Source organism: Xiphias gladius, chromosome 18 (assembly GCF_016859285.1).
Source record: "Xiphias gladius isolate SHS-SW01 ecotype Sanya breed wild chromosome 18, ASM1685928v1, whole genome shotgun sequence".
NCBI lineage: Eukaryota > Metazoa > Chordata > Actinopteri > Istiophoriformes > Xiphiidae > Xiphias > Xiphias gladius.
In genome coordinates, this window is record NC_053417.1 from 27232375 (window position 1) to 27256905 (window position 24531).

At 44.9% G+C, this 24531-nt stretch overlaps 1 protein-coding gene and 1 long non-coding RNA gene across 5 annotated transcripts; one reads left to right on the forward strand and one right to left on the reverse strand.

Annotated features, from left to right (window-relative positions):
- Positions 1 to 2910: 2910 nt before the first annotated feature.
- LOC120804105 lies at positions 2911 to 6930 on the forward strand. Its single transcript, XR_005709410.1, has 3 exons — positions 2911 to 3027; positions 4582 to 4792; positions 5594 to 6930. It is a non-coding gene; the product is annotated as an uncharacterized LOC120804105 (long non-coding RNA).
- A 7319-nt stretch (positions 6931 to 14249) lies between these two features.
- npbwr2b (neuropeptides B/W receptor 2b) lies at positions 14250 to 17084 on the reverse strand. Of its 4 annotated transcripts, none has more exons than XM_040151848.1 (2): positions 16728 to 17084; positions 14250 to 15937 (listed from the first exon to the last, which is right to left on the reverse strand). In XM_040151848.1, the coding sequence occupies exon 2, from the start codon at positions 15535 to 15537 to the stop codon at positions 14506 to 14508; it is 1032 nt and encodes a 343-aa protein (XP_040007782.1). In that variant the 5' UTR covers positions 15538 to 15937; positions 16728 to 17084; the 3' UTR covers positions 14250 to 14505. The 4 variants fall into 4 exon arrangements, 2 of the variants coding, with proteins under 2 accessions (XP_040007782.1, XP_040007783.1); XM_040151849.1 differs by having other exon boundaries at positions 16981 to 17077; XR_005709335.1 differs by lacking the exon at positions 14250 to 15937 and adding an exon at positions 16075 to 16499 and having other exon boundaries at positions 16981 to 17084.
- Positions 17085 to 24531: the final 7447 nt, after the last annotated feature.

Here is a 24531-nt window from a genome sequence, read left to right on the forward strand (position 1 = left end):
ATAGAATTTCTTAAAGGAGTTGCAATACTAAGGTAATGCTGTTTCATCAAGACTGTCGTTTTCACTGACGCCCTTTTCATACCTGGCATTAACATGCGCCTCGGTGGATCTGATCACAAGCGGGCAGCTCTGAGTACAGGTGTGAACGCAGCAAAGACGCACTGAGATATAGACCACATCCGGAGGTGGTCTGGGCCACATATGGCCACATTCTTTTAGCAGCGTGTATGTGTCCTGGCCCACGTGGAAGGGCGGCCTACTCAGCTGTCGTCTCTACGTACTCCCTGGCACGCCAACGGCGTCATATTGCAGTGTGACGACGGGCCGCGAGAACACGGGGGGAGCAGCAGGAGAAGAAGAGGAAGAGATTTGTCACGGATTGGGGCACACGCGAAACACGCTGTCTCGAGTACGACGGAAACTGGACATTCATCGTAAACGCAGTTTCCACAGACTCATCACCGTTCAAATGCATCTCCGCGCGTCCAACGCATGCATCGTTGCAGCGACTGCATCCCCATTCGGCGCTGTTTCCACTGTCTTCAGTCCACTGGTGCATTCAGGCTGTTGCTGGTCCAGGCTGTTACATTCAGTCCAGTGCAAAACTGGTCAATACAAGCACTGCACGTTAGGCTAGGTGGCTCATGGTTCAGGAGCGCTTTATTTTCCACCGACTTATCAGATCAGGACTGTTTCTCTGGCTCTCATGGTCTTTTAACAGGCTTTTAATGAGGACGTAACATACTGTGAACCACAGCTGAGCTGACAACAGTGCTCTTGGTCATCAGTGAGGAGTTCCAGCGCTAAAAGCTACTGATCCGGTCAGTGACAATGGTGAGTCAGTATAGCCAGCTCACTTTGTTCAGATTTGTTGATAAATACTGTGGCTCTGATACTACCCATAGGCACGTCTCCCGAAATAGCAACCCCGGACCTTCGTCACGATTACAATAATAGACACACGGTTTAAGCGTCGGAACGCTCATGGTTTGGTTAGGTTCCGCCACAAAAACTACTTGGTTACGTTTAGGAAAATATCGTGGGTTGGGTTGAAATAGGCACTTCCTTAAGGTTAGAGGACCTACACCGTCATGGTTACGACGATAAACGTGCAGTTGAGGATGTGGAGTGGTCGCGTTTAAAAGAAACAACGATGACTTTTGGTTTCAGATGGGGAAACGAACAGTGGTCTCCTGTTTACCCTCCTCACGCTGACTTTGTTGCTCTTTATTCTGCGTCACTCAATATAGTAACAATAAAACATAGCTACGTGTCGTAATAAGTTGCTTGCACAGACGACCTGTGGGCTTTTTTTTTTTTTTTTTTTTTTTTACAGGAAAGTCTCTCCCGCAGGTTAAATACCAATTCTTATCCGAAGCCTGGATTTTATGTGGACAAACATGATAAATCTACATTGTCTCGTTCGTGGATGAGAGGCTCCGCTCTGTTTCTGGCGCATGTTGGAATAAAGACAGTGGCCACATCCTGGTTGTGTTTAGATTGGATTAGACCACACTTTATTGTGAGATTCCCCCCCACAACCCGTCCAACTTTGATGCAGTATCAACAAAACCAGAATATGATAAGCTTCATAAAGGTAACGGTAACTGCAACCATGTTGAATTGTGTTAGATTTTGCAGGGGGTTGCAGTAGTTGCAGTTAAACAGTAATTAGTTTGACAAAATGAAGAAAAGCTGTTGTGCGAGATTTGTCTTTCAGCCGTTCTTCTGTGGAGATCAGCGGACAGGTGAGACAATCTGATGATTAACTCAGCACACCTGGCATGAGAGGTATGGAGAGAAAAAGGTGAAGAAAGGCAGAATTTCCCAGATCACATCTGGGAAATTTACCCCAAACAAATGATTATAAAACCTCTCTGACTTGAGCTGTTAAAAGCAAGTTTTTATTCGTAGCCTTTATTTTTTGTCGTCATTTATGAGTTATGTAATTAAATTTGTGTCATATACAGGCTTTTGCAACAATGGCAAATAAAGAACATTTGAAGTTGAAACTGAAAAGACTGAGACGGGGGGAGAAATGCAGAGAGAGACCGACAGCAGAGAACATAGTACGCGTCTTAAACTAAACTAAGATTCTACAAGAAACGACTGTCTCGGCAGCGTTTTGGTAACAAGGACGCCAACAAGCTGAGCCGCTTCCTGTCTGCTAGAACATCCCCTCATTAGTGTTCACCTAGTGCCGTCCATCATTCTTTAAATGTGGGCGGCACTTCCTTGAAATGTCGCCCTCCTCACTTTACAATGGTAGTCCCTACGCTGGCCAAGTGACTGATGGCTGAGCAGGGAAAAACTGAATATAGCATTAACACAAATTGCACCACTGAAAAACAAAATAAATAAACGAAGGAGAAAGAGAGCTCAGGGTCTCTGCTGACAAAACGTCTGCATCAATAGCATCATGTCAAAGACGGATGATATGCAGAAGAAGGGCTGTGAAGCTGCATGTCAGACACATGCAGTGTCAATTGTCGCTCTCCCAAATTATATTTAATGATTTATTTTTCACAATACTCTTTAAAATTCTTTCTTTCTACAATTCCTGTGCATGGCAACGGCAGTCTAACATCAAAGTCAGATGCTCCACTCCCCGGCTTCAGAGGGACGGGGAATGTGAACGGAATCGCTCGGCGTACTAGGCTGCGTGTCTCCGGGTGTGACGACTTTCTTCTAAAAGTGAGCCACAGTTAACCGCCAGCAGCTGTGATCACGAGTTAATCTTTTCGTCATTTGTGAACGTGGCGGCTCCGCTGCTTATTTGCCCTGTTTGCTGCTCTCCGGTTGGTAACGAAGGCAGCGCCGTCAGCTGAACGAGAGACAGCTGGGCTTAGTCTGACCCATGTATATAAGACCGGAGACCAGCCCAGTGAGATTCACTTCCCTCCAAACAAAGCCTTTGCATTGTGGTCTTCCGGCGCCTTACATTTTGCAGCACACTTGTTCATGCAGCATATCTTCGCTCTTCCACTGCCTACGCCAGTGATATTGTGGATTAGATCTACACATTTTGTACGTACTATTTTTCCGATAATGTGCTGCAAATAAACTTGATTTGCATTCCATGTGTCCCCAGTTATTGTCTCACTCTGAAAAGTGAGCTGTGATATGAAGGAAAAACTAGGAGAACTCTGACTGGTTCCAGCTTCTCAAACGAAAGGATATTCAGATTTTATATCACTGTAGATTGAATATCTTCTTTAATTTTTAGTGTGTTGGTTGGAAGAAACAACCTTGGGTTCTTTTCAATATGTTTCTCAGAATTAATCATTTCAGACTATGATAGATTACTAATGAAAATAAGAGTGGCAGTTATGGACACTACTACATTGGGATATTTATTCTGACACTATTAAAGGTTTTGTGTTCAGTATTTCATGGCTAAACTTTTGTGAGACTGGTTCTCACAAGTTACTTGCATTAGTGGCTTACTATGCCTCTTATTCAATCAGTATACAGCATGCTATGTTAAACGGACTGCATTTATATAGCCCCCTTCTACCTTAACAGACAAACCCCTTTACAACTTGCCTCTCATTCACCTGTTAACGTACAAAATCACACACCATGCGAGGCGCTGGCTTGAGAAGCCAAAACAGAGGAAGCCGTCGTGGCTTATTAGCTGTGTTGCAACGTCCATTCTTGTTTAACCTCCTCCGTCGGAGTAAAAACTGTCCCACAGAAGAGCAGCGGTTTGCAGACAGATTTGAATAACCTGAATTTATGGTCCTGCTGGCGACCAAGCTAAGGCAACAAGCCAAAGAGTTCGTTAACTGACCATTAGCAAGCTCATTAGCTCAGACATCTTTTTTATCTTCTCTCCTTCCATAACTTTTTTATTCAAGGACAGTGTGCAGTGGTTTAACTAAACGTTAGGGGAAAGTAAACAGTGTGTAAACACACCAGTCCCCGTGAGGATAGAATGTCAAACCTGGGAAGCATGTTGATGTAAAAAACTAGTCGCCTGACAATCAGGGGGTTTCTCCAGGAAAATGATTCATATCAAACAAAAGGATCGGGGGGGGCCTGAAGTAAAAGTAAAAGAAATCTCACACCCTCCACGGACCCAGCTTAAACATGAGCTGGTAACCTACCTGGCCTTAGGTTTAAGCATTAGTCAGGACAGGGTAGGTTCCGGATTAGCTGATAGGATCAGGCCAATTTACGTAAGACCTACGTGTATGTAGGTTCTCACTCCTGGTGTAAAGGTTAGGGTTATGTTGGTAAGACTCCAAAGCCCAGCCTTTAGGATTAAGCATCAGTCTAGTCTAATTACACTGAAAGTCCCTGGTCTCTTAAAGAGGTTCAAAATCATTCCAATTCCAACTCGATTTTAATGCCCCAAAAGGAATACAACTCACTGATGGCAACAAAAGGTACGCAAGAACTTTAGTTTTAGTAAGGGTTCGGGGATGTAAGAAATTTGCCTGTTGTTCAAACATCATTGGGTGATACCAACAGCCTGGTATCACCCAACAGCCTGAGTTGTTACTCAACGAAAAATGCGGTAAGAGACAACTCTAACATGAGAGTGAGCTTCATCAAGCTTCATCTTTGTCTCCTCAGGACACGGATGTCAACGCGCCACAGTCCGCCGCATCAGGCCTCACGTTCGCAATGCGACTGCAACAATGTGCCGGCGTCCTCCTCCTCTGGAGGAGTCCGGTGACACGGCAGCTCTGGGGTGGAGATGAAGCTGTCAGCGGTGCCCCCGCCTTCAGATCCGCAGCAGCAGAATTCGTAACGGCCACTGCGCAGACAAAAGGCGGTTTATTATGTGATCACATCTTTGAAACGTTTCGTAATCTATAACTTTTCAACAAATTTAACACATTTATGAATGTTAAGGGAAGATGAAACTGCCATGAGTACTATTCAGAGTAACTAATTAGGATGGTCAAAAAAAACAGATGAAGAGAGTAAGGCACAGTTTAAGCTCATTTTAGAAAACGGATATGAGCTCCTCAACCCTGCTTGAGAGCCCGAACCTCAGACCAAACTGTTGGGGGTCGAGTTGCATTTTGGGTAATGTTGGCACCAGGCCTTGACAATGAAGAATGTTTGTTTGGAATGAAGAAGCCATGAGATAGACTGGCGACCTGTCCAGCGGCGGACCTGGCCTCCCGCCCAATGACTTCTCTGGCTCTGCTGCGTCACTTTAAATCCACGACTCCAGTCTTTCAGGAGTGCAAAGCCAAATTTGGTGGAGCACTCTTTTTAATAACCCCAACATGTTGCTTTTAGTGGGATTTCAAGGTCGCTGTCTGGAAGCCCTGAATCTCTTTCCATTTGCAGAATGTCAACCACAGGATATATGCGCTGCTTTTTAGTTAAACAGTAAATAATAATTAGGCCATTCGGAACAGAAAGTCGAGGACAGCAGGAGAGCGCTCTGTAAAAACAGATTTTTGGTCAAACAGTGCCTGTGAAAGTCACTCGTGGTAGAGAGGCAGCCTGACGGAAAGACAGCAAACCCCTCCAGGCACACAGATGGATGCAATTTTAGCTCCAGATTAGGAAGAGTCCCGGATCAAAGTCATTTACCTGATATCATCTGTTTGATCTTGTCGTTGCTCAGACAGGTTCTCTGTGGTGTTTTATTGCTCTCCCGTACGGCCAGACAGAGGACAGGAGAGGAGAACAGCTTCCCCTCTGGTTTACGAGGGGAGTCGCCTGGAGTAGAGGACACTTCAGCACAAGATGCAGGGTGACGATGGTGTGTGTTCTCTGTCTCTCCTCGGATCCCCTTCCCCTTCTCCTGAGCCTGAATGGTGTAAACAATGAAACGCAGTGTGACTGTAAACCCGCATAAATGTTGTGCCATAAAGCATGTTCAGATAACGCTCATAGACATTCAGCTGCTACATTCTTGACCTTGGAGCTACAGTGGTAACTAGAAAAGCTAGTCTTAACTCAAGGTCAACTGTATTGAATTGGAGCCAACTCCGGTAACGACTGACCGAGCTGTTCTCACTGAAATCCATGAGATGTGGTTAAAAATAAATGAAAATACATGGACAGAGAGAAGAGGAGAAAGGAGAGACGCTTTAGAAATACCAAAGCACCAAGCACCAAACCTGACAGGTTTTGAGAACGCAAGCTATCACGCTCCCGTCCCTGTCTCCTAGAAATCACTTTTATATACAACTGCAACGGCAAATATGATTCCTAGGAGACGTAATCGCTCGCTAGTTCCGTTCAGAGGCAGCCCCTTTTTTCACATTAATGGAGCCACACATTTATTAACGGCAGCAGAGGAGCCCGGGGTGGATTGAGGGCGTGCAGAGCGTACGACTGTCACATCAGAGACCGGGGTTCAGATCCAGAGCCCCATCTGTGGTTAGGCTACGGCAACGAAAGCGCTTTGGTTAGAGAGAGACTGTCGTTCTGCATTTTATAACATTATTTGGAACTTGCTTTGAGAACTTGAATTAACAGCCTATCCTCATCAGGTTAATAGAAAGGTAATCCAGTTGCAAATACGTTCCCTACAAAACGTGTTTTCTAGAAGACAGGGTTGACACTCCAAACACACACGGGCGGTGTTTTTGTTTTGAGAGCTACAGGTAACACAAGCTGTTTAACTGGTTCGTAGCAAATAAACACAGATTTGAACACTGCAAACTGTCAAATTTGTGCACATCAGGCGCCATGAAAATTTGCTTCACGTTCAGTCTGAATGAACGTCTAAGGAAGGACGTCAGGGCGGACATTTTGGGGTATTCCCTCCCAACATCGGACACTGATTTTTTTTTTTAACTTTCTTCATTGAATCAGTCGCGTATGGGCCATTTGGTAATGCACTGGCAAGCGTACGGTATGAGAAAAATCATTTTCAAAGCTGTTTTTGATACGGATCTTGTCATTTGAATCGGTGACAAACTTCTCCATCTCTCTCTCACTCAATCTGTCTCTACCTCTTCCCGCTGACGCCAACACAAAACACGTCAGTCTTCATCGCAATGGCGCTGCGCTGAAACGGAGACGTAATCCCCTCCTGCTGATCACCGGGGATGGCGTTCGGCCTTGTTGTCATAAATCTACAGAGAGAAAATCCTCCTATGTTTCAGGCCTCATTTAAAGTCAGAACCTGATTGCTTCCGTCAAGCTAAATAAAAAAAAACCCAAGATTTTCAAAACTGTCTTCTCAGGGAGTTTCGGCGAATATTCTGTACATGATTGTCTCTACTGTCACTAATGGAAAAAAATTATCATTATTATCATCATTTTTTTTTTTTTTAAATGAAGGCAAACCTGTCTCGGCCTTGTGTGGTGCTAGAATGTACAATTCATTTGTTCTGGATGTTCCAGCTGTAATAAAGGCCGGAGACTTAGGAGAGAAAAGTGTCCCGATGTCTCACCACCGGAATGCCGAGAGAAGTGTTAGTGTGAAGTGTGCTAACTATTTTTGAAAAGCGTGACTTGTTTTAATGGTTTGAAGTCATGCAAAGAAAAAAACAAGAAAAACGGGTTTGTATCTGAATCTAATTAATCAAATTTCCCCTGTATCCATGAAAAAAATCAATGAATGGAAGATGGAAAACAACTGTTTTTCATTTAGATTTTAAAAATATATCTGATACCATCACATGAAAGAAATAATTTGCACTGGAAATCAATTCTGTGTCTAAGTTTCCATTAATATTGAATTCGTTTTTGAGAAGTTGGTGTTTTTCAAAAAGCCTCTCTCAGGTGCTTTACTCGCTGGGCTCTTATCCATATGACTAAAAAGAAGCTGCGTGTTTAAAAAACCGTGCTCCTGCAGTCGATGGGTGAATGAGAGGTAAGCTGTAAAGGCTTTGCTCTCTCGTGTGTCATCTCTTGTCCTTTTCAGGGCCACACTGAAACTTTCCAAGTAGGCTGTCTAGAGCAAAGCCCGACTCCAGTGCTTTTAGTTCTGTATTTGTGAGTACCGCAGCTTGTTACTCAGCACCTGAACAGGTCTATATATTTTTCTCGTAAGTTTTTGTACCCTCATAATTGTATCTTGAAATAGTCAACTATGTACCCTTAGTTACCAGGACCTTTTTATTTATTTATTTTTCTTACATTTTACCCTTCCAGTTCACAAACCCCTGTCCTTGTTGTAGTTAACACCCCTCCTGGCCTGGGGAAAAGCAGTCCAACCAGCAGGAGTCCCCGCTGCTGCCGTAAAGACATGATCCCCAGGTGGCTTCCCACCAGCAAACACTGCGAGTTGTATCTGAGCATCGACGTTGGGGCGTGAACCTCTGTGTTGTCGAGTGAGTTTGCCCTTGTACCGTCCCTAACTGTTTTAGTTCCAGACCAGACACCGAGTTTTTGTCATACCTTCATGCCTCTCAGTTTCTCTTCTTGACTTCAAATATAGAAATATGCCACATTTTATTTTTCAGTACAGCCAAGACTGTGTGAAAATGAAGAAATATTTGGCGTAAATTGCTTTCGAGATGTACGGAGGATTCGGTTTCATTTGAGTCCCGAAAATATGAAATAAGACAGAACATTGATTCATTCTGTTGATTACAGAACAGAAACACAACTAAACAGTGAAATCTGTGGCGTTTTTATGGCGTAATTAACAGCAATTATGAGCTTATAGCATCACAATAACCAATAAATAACACAACAAGCATTCCCTAAAGTAGCGTCATCGAGAGTCATCATAGTTTTCAGAAACGCAACGCGAAAAGTTGATGACAAAGCAGATGCTCAGTCATATTATTTTCTGTGTCAATTTTGCGTTCCCTAAAATTTTGTGAAAACTTGACGTTAGGTGGAGGCTTCAGATAAGTCCACTGCGTTAACTGCCTCTCCCTGCACAGTAGAGTATTTGCTCTCCTTGTCGTTTTCTCTCTATTTTTTAAATTACGCAAAAACGAATATGACTAAAAACCAAAAGGGGCAAAACGGGGAGTCTGGATGAGTCTGGATGCACATCGGACGCCAAACTCTGTGCAGCCGTTTATAACACTGTGACTACCCTGAAAATTTGGTCACGGCGGCAATTATTTTATAGCAAAAATCCATTGTTAAACAGTAGGAATAAGCCGTTCACATAATAAAGTAACGTACCAGGAATATGTGCTTGCACTTATTGGCTTAACTTTTTCTTTCTTGCCGGAGACCACCGCTTTGGCACCCGATGAAAACACACCCGATGCTTAACACTTAACATGCTACACATCAGTATCGTTACTGTCATGTTAGCAAAAGCTGGGAAATAACGTGCTTCAGATGTGCCTACAACATTTAGTATACGGTACATACATCCGAGGACGAAAGAGAGGCCAGCCAGCTTGGGCCGTGTAGAACTGAGCCCTGCAAACTGAGGTCTGAGATGTCCCACAGTCCACAGTCGCCAGCGTACAGAGGAGAAAGCCTTTTGATTGAGTCCTTTACTCTCCCCACACCTTTTTAGTCTCATCCTTTTTAACCACGACCACCATCAGCTGTAACCGTGCTTGAGTCGCAGTGCAAAGGTGCTGCGGGGGAGAAAAACCTCGGAGGATGGCAGCAAACACCGAGGGTGACACGTGCCCCAAAAATGGGACTGATATTTGCAACTGTTTCATTTGAATGCAGTTCGGGAGACAGGTGATGCTGGTGGAAGGTCTCCGTTTGTGGTGGAGAGAGAGAGAGAGAGCACGCTTTCCCTGTAGGGAATACTGTATGATCATACGCTCATGCACGCATCCCATCTTCAGCCACACACTGCCATCTACAGCTGTTGAAGAGGATGAAATCATTGAAACACCCACATGGAGACACCAAACAGCTTCAGGTGGATTTCCTCAGATGAGACTCATCTACAGTATCAGACGTTTACATTAAAATCCATCAAAGTATGGAGCAACAGAGAAGGTTCCATCCTATACTTACTGTATGTTTTCTTTTTAGCAAAATTAGGATCATGAGTTCCCTGTTAAAGAATCTGAGTTATAGATGCTGTAGACATTTCATTTGTTTCCATATTTTTATAAAACTCTCTTGTATCAGTTGATGTTTGATTCATATTTGAAGCTGGAAACAAGTGAAAAGAAATAGTTTAACACACACACACACACACACACACACTCTCACACACACACACACACACACACACACACAGAGATAGACAGAGATATTAGGAGGGTCTACACAGACCAATAGTGCCCTCTATTGACAAGAATACATCATCACAAATACTGTCATGAACTATTTTAACATCTCCTTGTCAAACTGACCACTTGGGGGCACTCGTCCATATTTTTCCAGACACACATCCACACATTTAACTGTGTATGGATGAAATCATGTGAACATGCTGTGCATAAGAGAGGGATATAAACCAGAGACAGTTTTGCCCTAACATGTCATGTTTCAGGAAAACAGTTTTCCCCAGGCTCAAAGGAAGTTTATTTGGAAATTGAAACGGAAATTTTGAAGAGTATATAAAAATGTTTATTCCTAAAAGTGGCAATCGATGCAGCAAAGGATCTGACTGATCTCCGACGCTCTCAGTACTTTCCAGCTTCCCTACCTTATCTGTGGCACTAAGCTGAAGATGTAAATCTTTAAAGATGGGTCACAAATGTATAGTTTCATTTTATTTCGGTTTCCTAAAACAGCTGGGCACTGCAGTTTTTAGCGAGAGTTCTTCAGACAGGAGGAAATATTCTCAGTGGCGGATGAATCCACATTTGTTGCTCTAGTGAGTATTTACGGCAGCATGACGGTGTGTGTGTGTGTGTGTGTGTGTGTGTGTGTGTGTGTGTGTGTGGGATTGAGTCAAAATAAATGACAGACTGTGTGTTCGAGGTAATGAAGGAACATGTCACCCAACGCGACGGTGGGACTCACAGAATAGCTTTTGGAAAAGGAATGAGCTCTATGACACAGAGGAATAAGCTCCAGCAGGCTTTGACTACACAGGCAATTGCCCTTAGAAGGATTAATTCATTGTTGATTTCGCTTTTTTTCTGGGATTTGTTGATATTAAGAAAAATATGGAATATCCCCACTATTATCCTTAACCGCTCCTTCTCTCTCTGGTTTGGTCTCCACCAACTCTCGAGAAAAAGTTCTGGCTTTTTAGTTGCCAGATGTTTCACTTACTTCGCCAGCTAGTCACCAACTTTGTGTGCCTGCTGTTTGATGCTGGGAATCTTGCTGGGCAGGGTTTATAAAGTAGGTTATACTACCTGCACACCCTTTATCCACAGGAATTGACATACTGATTAACGCAGATGTTCGATTTATTAATATTGTCTTGTTTTTCCTAGTGATTCTTGCTTTGAGACGCATTCCATCTTACTGTAACCCGGCCACTCAGTGTTCGCTGCGCTGGATCGTCCCCCAGGTGCATGTATAGCCACCGGACAGCTCAGCAGTACATCGTGGACACAACGGGCTGTTGTCGAGATTAAATCTGTGACCTTTTGCTGACAAGATGCTCTCACCACTAATCTTCCCCTTTGCTCTGCAGCTGGTAGCCGGTGAAGTCGCCCATGTAAAGAACCTCTCTGGTGACCCTGAAACCGACCCGAACCGCCGATGGTACTGATAAGAACAATGAAGCACCTTAATCTGCCTTTACATGTACATCGGCAGTGCAAAAAAATCCAGAAGGCAGTATGTCTTGTTCACAGTTCCCATGAAAACAAATTTCTGCCCATTTATCGTACCCGTCAAATGAAGGCAACTTTGATTCTGAAATATCAAAACTACACGGATACCAGTGGGAAAATAAACTTGTATTCATCATTTCATTAACAGGTAAATGACGCGAAACAAAAGACATGAAACGCCATGATTCTTAATTACATCACAGGCTGCAGAAAAGACAATGATTCATAACCATCAATTCCAATTTTATATCACTTCTCGTTTGTGGGACACAAGTTTTAATTATGAAGAACAATTGACTATACATCACTATGACTACACATTGCTCTGTACAGTTAAATGGAAAAAAAGACGGAACTATTTACAGGAGGACATTTAGAAGAGTTTTGGTTGTTGCAGTCAGAGCCGTTCTGACGAAGCTGATTTATGTCACGTGTTCGCAAAATGGCTGCAGCGAGCTGGTGTCGTCCACAACAGGGAGTGCAGGAGAAAAACCCCCCTCCCTCATCTTATCAGCAGTGAGGGTTGAAAGGAGCGGTGCCGTGATTTACAACATTTTAAAAGAGCACTGTGTTTAACATCCAAAAAACATTCAAAGAGGCATAATGTCTGTTGTTACACTGAAATATTCTGAACTGTTAAACTGTACGACACTGAAGACAGAAACTTCTAACAGCAGATGAAAACAGGATAACGGAGAGAAAGAAGACTGTTTTTTCAACCTCTTAAACTCTGTGTGACTGTTGATCCTTCTTTGCAAAGATCTCATACACACCAAATATATCAGCCAAGTTGCGGATAAATACGTGTAAAAAAAATTGGTTTTATGCAGCGTTCAAACATCATCAATGAACCGGGGTTCTCAGCCTTCGTCTCACCACTCGTGTATGTAAAGGTTTTTCTTCTGCTGTGAATCTGAGCATTACATTCTTTTCGTCTTCCACTTTCAGCCACCTTGCAAATCTCCTGCAAACTACCGAATTTCTCAGCGCCATATCAAATAAACACTTCCCTCCTTGAAGTCTTACAAGGGATTTTTCAAAAGCTCTATTCTTTGTATGTTTTATTTTTTCACATCACCCATATGTACTTTACATTTACCTGCTTTGACTGATGTTGTGATTCCACACAGCGAAGCCTCAAATAAGCCCCCCCTGTTTTTTATTCCTCCCTGTGCACACGGTACCATCGTGTTTTCAATGTCTTCATAATTCTATGAACAGTAACAGTAACTGTGGATCATCACTGGATTGCAGATGTTCTGAAAAACATCTCCAGACGAGAATGAACTCGAAATGAGCAGGAGCTGTAAGTCAGGTACCAAACGATGCTGAAGATCCAGGGAGTGAAAAGGGGCAATTATTATTATTATTATTATTATTATTATTAACAATCCATATACATGTACACGTCCCAGACAGTGAAACAAGCTGTGTGAAGATGTGGGGCTCCCCTCGGTAGTACTGTCTTTGCTCAAGGTCACCTCCCCGTCGACAACAGGGGGCGACAAAAGTCCGCACAAAAACAAAAAATAGACTTGTGAAAGAGAAACAGATCATGATTTGCGTAGCCCTCCTGTCCCGTGCCTGTCTTCTGTCAGGCCTACAGTACTGTTGTCAGGGTCGGTGAGGTTCCTTTTTCATTTCCTAAATGGCATATATACATTCTGGAAAAGCAGTCTGTACCAGCACATCCTTCTTCATCCACACATGCCATCATTTAAAGAGTCTAAGCCTCTACCTTTCATTGTTTAGGTCATGAATTGCAGAGAAATCTCTGTAACCTTTTTTGTTTATGTGCAATACCAGAGTGTAATGTCTCCGGTAATCCACAGAATGTATCATTTGGGACTAATTTGCTCAAAACTCAGTGTATTTTAAAGGCGGATTAAGTGTTTGTATACATGATCACACCATATTTCTCAAGTAAACCTGCCAGCTTTGATTAAAGAAAGTGAACACCTGTCACGCCCCGACATGCATCCTGTTACCCCGCAACCCTGACGTCGGCTAGATCGGCAGCATGCGAATCAGCGACGCCACGCTGAAGCGTGTTTTTTCTCCACACGGCAGATGTTGGGCCCTCGCAGGCGTTCCTCTGTCCTCTGAGCTCTGACGGAGTCCAGTGAAGGTCACGGCTGTTTGCAATGTCCCATCTCGGCTCGCTGACTCACAATTGGATTTTTTTTTTTTTTTACCCCCATGGAAAACGGCTGACATTTTAATTGCAGTCTTAACCTGTAAATCAATTAGACTTTATGGCCGGGTCTTCGGACACAATGACGATGGGCAATGCTGCGGACAGCAATACCCAGCTGTTTGCTTTTTAATCTCATTATTGTCCTGTACGTCAGCCCCCCCCACGTTCCCTGTCGCGAGCAATATTGCCCGTGTCTGTCCACTTGCAATATTCCCTGTCCTCTCAGAGCCACAAAAAGCTGCACCAGGCAAATTCTGTAAAAGTACCAAATATTGCAGCTGTGGCTTCTGCTAGCGGGAGATTTAGTCCACCCACAGAAAGCGAGGATTTAGACTCGAGCGCGACACACAAACAGCCCCGCGTCTCGACGAAGTTGGACTCACTGATGTTCTGATGTTTGTCCTCCCTCATCCCTTTGGTTTACTGTAGCATAAAAGCATTTATAGTCCCAGTAGGAGTGTTGTGCGAAGTTTACAGGCATAATTTTACATGTTTTTATGTGTCAAAGATGAATTTATTTTAGCTACCTGTTGCTATCGTGGCCAAACAGTGTACCTGTGTTGCCTGGTGCAGCTTTGACAAACCAAACAATCAAATCTGCATCACCCGTATTGAGAAATGAGATTTGAATATAAAGTTAAGTCGATCTTTCTGATCGCAGTCCGCGCTCACTCACTAAGTCCCTGTAGACCTCTGCGGCAGGTTTCAGGCCGGTCTACATTCCAACATCTTCTTGAAGGCTTTCCTGAAGCTGTCGTCCAGGAAGGCGTAGAGGAACGGGTTGAGGCAGGAGTTGGCGTAGCTCAGGCTGGTTATGAAGTAGGAGATCCCGGTCAGCAGAGGCGTGTTCGTCAGGTTCGTCGTCAGAGCCACAATGGTGCTGAGGTGGAATGGGGTCCAGCAGAACAAGCAGACGGCCAAGACGATGAACACCATGATGGTGACTTTCTTCTTGGCCTTGTCGAGCGCCTTGGCGTTGCTGTTGAGCCGCATGTTCCTCAGCCTGTAGAGCATCATGGTGTATAAGATACAGATGGTTGAGACCGGGATGGCAAAGCCCAGGATGAGCGTGTAGATCCGGCTCGCGTTGATCCACAAACTTTCGTGGCTTGGGAAGCTGAGCACGCAGCTCTTTCTCCCGTCGTTCTGGCCGAGGTAGACGCTGGCGAAAACGGTGAAGGGCATAACGATGAAGATAACGAGGATCCAGACGCACAACGAGATGATTTTGGCTGCTCGGTAGGTGCGGTAAGGCATGCGCTTGGACCTCACCGTGGCCAGGACAACCAAGTAACGGTCAATGCTCATGACGGTCAGGAAATAGATACTGGAGAAGATGTTGTAGTGGTCTATGCTGACGATGACTTTGCACAAAACCTCCCCGAAAGGCCAGTAGTGCAACAAGTATTCTGCTATGTTGATCGGCAACACCAAGGTGAACAAATCATCTGCGATGGCCAGGTTCAGGATGAACATATTGGTGACCGTTTTCATCTTCGGGGCTTTGAGGATCACGTAGATGACAGCCGTGTTGCCCGTCAGCCCCACCGCGCAGATCACGGAGTAGATGACTGGCAAAATGACGTAAAGCGTAGAAGCGTCGCCGTCAGCGTAGAAGTGAAACTCGGAGGGAGGGGTGCAGTTCAGGTCAGTGCGGTTCCCTGATGTGAGGGAGTACAAGTCCACAGAGTCGTTGCAGACGGGTGGCGCGCCACCGGGGAAGGTCACATTCTTCATGTTTGAAGAGAAAATGGGATGGGAGTTGGCAAACTAAGAGTCCGTGAGCATTTGAGACAAAAAGTCCACCGGTGTTAAAGAAACGATTAACTACAGTCTTAGGGAAACATTTGTGTCTCTGTCTTCCTTTTTAGACATCTTCTGGCACGGGATACACCCGTCATTGGTCAGGGAGCCCAAAACGCTGCCTACGCGCAGTTCAGCAGACAGAGAGGCGAAGTCAAAGCGGGATTACCCTCCATTACATCACTGACGAGGAGCTCGGCTGCTGAACACCGGCAGACAACGGAGGCCGAGGTCAGTTCCCACTCTGAGGTCCAGGGAGCACCAGCAGGCCAAGGAGGAGGTGACAGCAGGTCCAGTTATATTCGAGTCAGGGTTTTCACTGTTGCTTCAGTTTCTGGCAAAAGTGAGAGAGAGAGAACATTTAAGCTCTGCTGCTCCTGTGCAGTCTCACCCCCTCCGCTTACCGTCCAGACAGTTACAGAGTGAGGGAAGGAAATCTTAGCTAAAAAAAAAAAACCGTCACGTGGGTTGCATCGGGAGAAGGTTTCACCCGAGCAGAGTCCGTCCGCGCTGAGATGTGGCTCGGTTTCGCGCCCCTGATGTGAAACCGCTCCGGACGCCCCGCTTCATGCTCGATTTTCCATTTCCAGTTCTTTAACCACGTCCCACACCTTTTCTCCGCCGGGGTTCATTCCTTCACTTTTCCTTCCTGAAGTCGGCGTGAGAATCGCATCCTCTCTGCCGATGTTAGGTCTGTCCTCAACCCCCCCCCCCCCTCTCTCTCTCTCTCCCTCTGACTCTCTCTTTCCCCGATGCCAGACTCAAGACCAGTTTTTACAGGCTGAACGTGTCCGAGCAAAGCTTTGCGAGGGTTGTTTAACGTTTTCCTCTCTCCGCTTCCTGTGCGCTCTCGAGACGGTGCCGGGGCTTTACGCACGAGTGGCGCATCACGACATCTGGACAACAGAGAGGCGTGGACATGGATTAGTTGCCCTGCACACATTTTAAACATCAGTGGAAACAGAGTGCATGAACTCGAACACACAACAGACGCAGGTTTTACAACAGCAGCCTCGTATCAATACGGACAGACGTCCGGGGCTAAACGGCTTTTCTTCCTCTCTTTAAAGTGCACGTATCATAAACATCTGCCAGATGTAGCTGCCAGATGTGAAATAACTCACCTTTCTTTCCAAATTCAAGTCCAATTAACAGGTAGGAGGCAGAAGTTAAAAAGCAAGTTGGAAGTAAATGTTCAAATCCACACTAGTCTCGTAACCTTAACACACCCCGTCCTCGTGTGACCGTAATCACATATGATCTGCTGTCGAGCGTGAGCCAATGTAAGACCTGCTGCAAAACCAGTCGCTGACAAACCAAAACGTGTTTCAAGAAAGTAAATGAAAAACTCGAAAGTGTATAAAGTGAGTTTTATACCCTCCTCTGCGTCCCTGGTAAAGTCACCCTGCTCCGGTCTCACCCGGTCTCACCTCTGTGGAGGGAGGATGAGCGGCTCTCCAGCCTCTGCTGCTCTGTCTCCCTCTCCCTCCCTCCCTCTCTCTCTCGCCCTCTCTCCCTCTCTCATTTCTCTCTCTCTCTCCCTCCTTCTCTCTCTCTCGCCCTCTCTCCCTCTCTCCTTTCTCTCTCTCTCCCTCTCTCTCCCTCCCTACCTCTCTCTCTCGCCCTCTCTCCCTCTCTCTCTCCCTCTCTCTCTCTCTCCCTCTCTCTCGCCCTCTCTCTCTCTCTCCTCTCTCCTTTCTCTCTCTCTCTCTCTCCTCTCTCCTTCTCTCTCTCTCTCTCTCCCTCTCTCTCTCCCTCTCTCCTTTCTCTCTCTCTCTCTCACGCACTCCTGGAAGGCAACGCCAGGGGCTGACGTCACCGCGAGATCCCATCGCGTCCATCGAGCGGGTCCGAGAGGCCTCGTGCCGCCCAGGTTAACCAGTCTTCTCTGAAAGTGTCCTCCTCATGTCTTCTAGTGATTCCTTTTCCTCTTCCTTTCCACTGCTGCTGCTGTAGGCGCTGCCCGTGGACGTCTCGGAGGCATCTCAGCACCTTACGTTCCCGCCCATCACCTGTCCATCATGTCCGATGTCTCCATCCTCTTATTTTCCAGATACTTGAAACTTTTCTCAGCGTCACAGCTGATGTTTTCATTCTTTTTACCATTACTGAATTCTGCTGCTACTTATTGTTATATTGTTTTATGCCTTTATTTTACTCCTATGTCCTTATATTCATCTTAAAGCATCTTATTTTAGAAAAAACCCAGAAACCCTAGAAATTATTTATTCTTATTGATCTTTTTTTTCCCTTAGTGATTTGATTTTCCCTTAAGCTTAATTTGTCTCCTTAAACTACTCCAATCAATACGTTTATATTGACAGTGGATCGCATTACCGTGCAATGTGAAAGGGGTCGCTTGTAGTGCCCAACCACGGAGAAGCTTCACAGACCCTGCAGTTCTCCTCAGCTCGGTCGAGCGCATTAGTTCATTTTGAGCTTCTTGTTTTGGTGTCAGGGTTCAACACTCTCACGAGAGTTGTCTTTATCCACAGCAGGCACCTGTCGAGACTCATGGTGAACACAGTGGCGCATTTAGTGGCTTGAGAGGCAGACATTTCAGGAGTTGGTGAAGACCAAGAAACCGAGCTAAAAGAAAGTGAATGTTGGACTTCACCACTCATCCAGGGGTGAAGTCCAACAGTCCAAATTCTTAGACTTATAACGTTTCCTAAGAAATTCCCCTTAAATTAAAACTAGATCCCGGTGAAGATAAAGCATCTTAGACCTTGAGAGAGCTCCTAAAGCGAAAAACTGTTAGGAGGAGGGAGGAGGACTTTAAGAGGCTTAAGAGTTTCTTAAGCAGAGGAGAAAATGGCGGAAAGGCAAAGAGGAAGGAGAAGCATTCTCCGAATGCTGAATGAGTGAGTTAATGAAACGCTAGAGGTTAGATTGCGCAGTGATAATGTTTGTGGTCGATTTCCTTAGAGATGACACCTCCCACCCAATGCAATAAGGCTTTAACGGCAGAAGCGAAAGTGATCACAGCACTAAGTCGTCAGCTGTGATGACACGAGTCTGTCGCAGCCTTCCGTCAGCAGAGCGATCGCACAAACGATTGCAGCGCTCTCACGGTCCCATGTTGTGACGCCGTTCATTTCATTTCCACTGGATGTCCACACCTTGCAGGCCCACAACGGGGCATTCGTGGACACAGCGGGCCTCCCCGCTGTTGCTGGTGTGATGGATGGGACACACATCCGCGGTACCGCACCGTCGGAAAGCGAAGACATTTTTGTCCTCATTTTAGTAGAAAGAGGGACCAAAGGGGGACCACAGCATCAGTGCTCAAATTGTTTTTCAGTGCGGACTACAAGACTTTGAACAAATGGCCAGGCTCAGCACATGATGCCAGGATAGGGTGGCCTGAGGACATTATGTCCCGGCCAGTTGCCGCTTGTTAGGGGACAGGGGCTATCCAAGCAGACCATGGCTCCTTACACTTGACCTCTATCCAGACCGGGGACCACAGCTAAATTCCAACAGGTGGCCCTGGACAGCAGACTAGCATAGAATTATCATGCGTGGAAATAAAATTTAAAGAGCAACAAATGTGTTGGAGTGTCCTAGTAGTTTAAATGTTCCCCTCAAATTGCCTACACTGTCATGTATTGACAAATTATTCACATTATTTTCAGTTGCTTTGAATTAAATTCTACATGTTTATTGGTATGGTCTCATAGAACCCACGAGAAAACATGGACAGTCGTCGAGCAGGGTCACGGCCGACGGGAGAGGCAGCTTCATGTGTCACGTGGAAAGGTGCGGCTGACGCCAGATCGGGTCTGCAAAGCCATTAGAGCCCGTGCGGTACTTGGCACCATCTGCAAAGCCAGACAAATCCCAGAACCTCTTGAGGACAGTCATGGTGACAGTGATAAAGACGAGGAAGATAATGAAGGGAGGAGCCTGTCCCAGAGTGGGCTTCCTCACAGAGCCCTATTTATAAATTAGCATTTTAAGGCTGGTTACAGTCAATGTAACCTTATAAAAACCAACATACCATACATGAATTTTCCTTTTTAAAATGGTTTTACGCTTCTCAACCAGTTCCGCTAATAGTAAACGTTGTTCCTCTGTCCAGTTGGGTTTTTGTGGAATTACAGCAATACTGTAATTCATACCTCTGAAAAAACTGGAGCCACCCCTTGTATGTAACTTGTTCTTTCAAATTAAAGGGGCACTCTCGCAATTCAGTATTGCACTTCCATAACGTTGAGGGAGTCACAAGAGACAGACTGAAAGTAAGAAGGGTTAAGATCAAAGCATGTCCAGACATGTATGTCCCTGGTATGTGTCCAGCTCCAAAAAACAGGGAATCCTACAGTTCCCATAATGCAACTCTGTTGTTTTTCATTAGACTCCCCTGCCTTCTACATGCACTCTTCTCTCGCCACTTTATAATGCATCTTTTTCTCTGAACACAAAAAAAAAGGGCGCTAAGCCAAGATAACCCCGATGACGTCACTGCGACATCACCGGGGTTGTTGTTTTTCTAACCCCGGAAAGCTCCCCCCAGAGCCGCCGAAGACGTTATACAACTGCTGTCGCTGGTGGAGTGGTAGTAAACTGAACCTCATGTGTAAAATCAGCAGCGTGCCATTTCAAGAGCTGCCGTTTTGATTATCACACCCTCCAAACTTGACAGAGGTCCTTAAAAAATTTGCCGCATGTTTCCTTCCCAGGGAGACAGGGGCTCTCTGTTTCGATTTCATTGCCAACATCTTGTCTCTGTTAGCACATAATTATAATAAAGTGCTGGATTGAGGAAATTTGATTAGCAGCTGCTTGTTTTGAATTCCTCACAAGGCATTAAACACTGTTTAATCACACATTTCAATCTCAGCAACTGAGTCCATTCAATTTGCGAGGATTGGAATCGAGGGAGAAAAGTCAGCCGGTCCACCGGGGGAGAGGCACTCCGATGTCTTCTGTGCAAATGAGAAAACTTTCAAAACTTCCTCTACGACACGCTGGGTTGAAGAGACTGTCTAATACATGTCTTCAAGATGTCTAGAAAGTTCTAGAAATTATGCTCTGTACAGTGTGAAAGTCGGTCAGAGTTGGGAGACTGTGGCAGACTGAAACTGCCTTCCTGACAGCACCATCGATGTGCTTCTATTATTCTTTTGTTTCCAGCTCTTTTATCTTCCGCTTTCATTTTTCTTCACAGCAAACGACCGCCTGAAAATGAGGGATCAAGAGACTGATGTTTCAGTGTCATGTTTGATTTCCCCTTCTTTGAGAAGACAATCTCAAACTCAAGGTCCACTTGCTGGCTTTTCCTAGGGCTTTCGGTCGTATCACACAGCCTTCATAAGCAGATGGAGTTCCCTTGGTTATCGGGGAGAATGGCTCTGTTGACGCATGAGCCCAGTAGCCGTGAGGATGTGGAACCACTAGGACCTCTGGTCCTTGTTGACTTAAAGGTCAGGAATAAACTTTGAGCCTACATCGTTCAAATGAGATACGGGGCCATCTGCTGTGGAAGTGTTGTATTCTGTCCTCCTGGTAAGATTGTGTTTGAACCTGGGCCTATCACCAGAGGAGACAGAATGTTGACGTTGAACCAAACTTTACGTCCAACGCCGATATTTTTTTTATTTTATTTCTGCTTTCTATAGTATCTGTATAGTATATTCTATAGTATCCAAAGACTTATTCAAACTACTTCCTGCCCCATGGGGCATAGGTGGTAAGTCCTGGGAAACAGTTGAATATTAACAAAATGTCTGGAACACAGGGCTGCTCTAACCACGCATTTAAACTTTTGTTGGACGTGTTCGCTTCCAGCTTCGTGTTTTCAGAACCTGTCTTGATGACTGAGTGCTCGTGTTCGTGCTTCCTCAAGCTTCACCCACTGGACTGTTGTAAGGCTGCCTGGCAATGTGACTATGTGCCAGTTAAGCCTGTAAAATCCTCACCATCATAATGGATACAATGATTGCCAAAAGCATGGGAATTATAGTGCAGATCAAAGTTTCCTTCAAACATGACCATTTTTTCCCAACCCTCGATTCAGTGTCCTTTGGGTTTATGACTCCTCCGTATAACCTTCGTCTTTCCTTTAATCTGATTCTCCTCTATAGCACTAAAGTGGATTAAATAGGTTGAAAACAGCAAAGGATCATGGCTTTCATCTGGAGTCATGGAGAGAGAGGTCGGGCCCAACATTTTGTATGCTCGGTGTACAGTAAATGCATCTTCCTTAATCCTCCTCTTGTCACTTTTTCTCCTCTCTTCGCCTCCTGTCAGCCGCCAGCTGTCCTCACTTTGATCCCTCACCTCAGCACAATATTTGAGATTTACACTTTTTCCTTCAACAACACCTCTCACAAACTGTCACTCACTTGCAGTTCTTTTTCTTTTTCGTTCCTAAAACTCTCTTCCTCCTAATCTCAACTATGGAAACTGTGTTCGCCAGGAAAACAGCATTGGCCATTTGTTCAAAAGCCCCAAAAAATTACATTTACGTTTTACTAAAAAGCAACCTCTCGTGTTCATGTAACTAATGAACCTTTGTCTCTAGCAAAAGAGAATATAACAATACGAAGAATCTGTTTTTGCGTAGAGAGACCAAGGTGTACGCCCCAGCTTCGACAGAGTGAAGACAATTGTTCCCTTAACCGGGAAGTTTTGATCGCCCAAACTTAAAGAAAGCAGTGTGGTCGTGTCTTTCGTCCTGCTGATGGAGGTGTCAGATCAGTGATCTTGCAGTTCAGTAAGTCCCCATACCGAAAAACGAGACGGGGTCAGATGAATGAGAGGATGGGAGGTGGAGGATAAAGAGGAAAAATGAGTACCGCTTTATTTTATGGGTCCCTCAATTGCTAATCATTTTGTAATACATTTGTACGCAATACATTTCCAGGCAGCTTTCCCAGTGAACCAAATAAACGTGTATGGTGGGAGAAGGTCCGCAGGCCTCTACAGTAACTGCAACTGAAGTGCTGAGAGGAGAGCGGCGTCACTCGGCTGGTGAGAGCAAACCAAACCCCCCTTGACATGTTGATCAGTTACACAAACAGGACCTTCGCGCCAAGCCTACAAAACAAAGGCACATTACAAGATCATATGGGTTTATAAATATGGGCATGCACTAATGGCACATATGCAGGTAGTGGGCATATGAACACCTGTATAGTCTATGGGAACCCCTATTATCACAGCTCTGTGGTTTTAGTTATTTTTCAAATACAATGTTATGCAAAATGTCCGACAACGTAATACAGAGTTAATTTCTGTCTCCATCAGCTGTATTTATTTTGATAGAGGATGTGAAAAGATTACATAGTTCACCAAGCACCAATACATCATGGTACATCCTGGTATTCCATTGTTATCTTCTGCCTAAAATGCATTTTTGTGTTTTACTGAATGAATATGTCTCTTCTGATCCAAGTGGACCCTGTCAAGTCCAGTATTTTTATTCACATAGACCAAAATCACAAACTTGCCTCAAACGGCTTTATAATCTGCACACAACGCCCTCCTTAGACCCTCAATTCAGATCAGAAAATAGGAAGAGCAACAAAGGATGGATTCCTTTTCCAGGATGGACAGACATGCAATAGATGACACGTGGACAGAGTAGACCAAAATAGCTAGAAGTCAAATCACAAAAGACAAATCAGAATGACATTAGGTATGTAGATTGCAAACATATCCGAAAAACAGGGATCTTGAGCAGCTTGCAGATACTCCCAAAAAAGGTGACGACCGCCTCTCTCCCACACATACTCAGACAGAGGACAGACTTCACATACAGACAAGAGGCAAAACTCAGTGACGCCATTCACGCAGAGGGACGAGAGCCAAAAGCCCCATTCATACAGAGTCTAGAGAGACAAGCCAACACAGAGGGAGACGGACAAGGGCACCATACTCACAGAGAGAGTGACAAGGACGCTATTCACACAGAAGGATAGAGGGACAGGAGGTGAGGCTGAGTCTTCCGGAGGACGAAGATCCAGATCCAAAACATTTGGAACCGGCAGTGACAGCCAACAGGAGAGAGATCCTGGTTTTAAATGGTCCAGCAAATGCCAACGAAAAAAACCCTGTGGTGTTTTCATCAGTCACAGTGGTGATATAGGAGGGGGTGACGTGCACCAAGGGCCCCTCGCCTGGGCCCGCAACCGGAGACAGTGTGGTTACTGCAGCCCACACACCAGTACGGTTTTATTCTGTACTTTTGAACTTTCGGGGCAGAGTGGGGACATGAAACCCTGAGAAGCAGCAGAAGATAAAGGTTTTGTCAGCTGTGGGAGAAAGAGAAGCAGTTGATGTGATTTGAAATATATCTGTTTCCATCACCCTTTGTTACCTCTTTACTTTTTCAGTGAGCCTACTTTTCCATCTTAGTAGAGTTTTTATGCACATAAAAACAGCTGGACAGAAACGTCGAACGTCAGCCGTTGAAACGTTTATTCCAAACAGCTACACCACTAGTCCAGTTTTAGCAACATATGGAGGGACGGTGCAGAATCTCCTCATACTCCTTTCATACAGGAGACGCATATAGGATGTGTGTCTACTCGAAGTGAAGAAATGAGATGAGAAAAGGTAGCGTCGGTTGCTAGGTAACAGGCATTAAAGCTGATGACCGATGCTGGGTTGAGCATTTAGGATTTCCTAACCTGAGCCAAGATAGGATTCCTAAAGTTAGTTAGGATTTGCCTCTGTAATACCAAACTGGGGAAAATCCTGTCTTATACTGTTGCTATCGTAACCTAAGACTCAAGAAAGGAAGTTTCTGTGACACGGCGCCAGGTCTATTCTCAGTTTTTGGGACCAAACTTTCGAGAAAAAGGATTTTCATTTGATGGCGGTGATTTCCAATCAGGGCCCAAGTCAGCTGCGAGAAATAAAGAATTTCTTATCTAAATATATGACAAAACAAATGCTACCAGGAAATGCTAGACAAGT

Coding starts and splice junctions, on each gene's coding strand:
- npbwr2b (XM_040151848.1), bottom strand. CDS start 15,537: ATGAAGAATGTGACCTTCCCCGGTGGCGCGCCACCCGTCTGCAACGAC.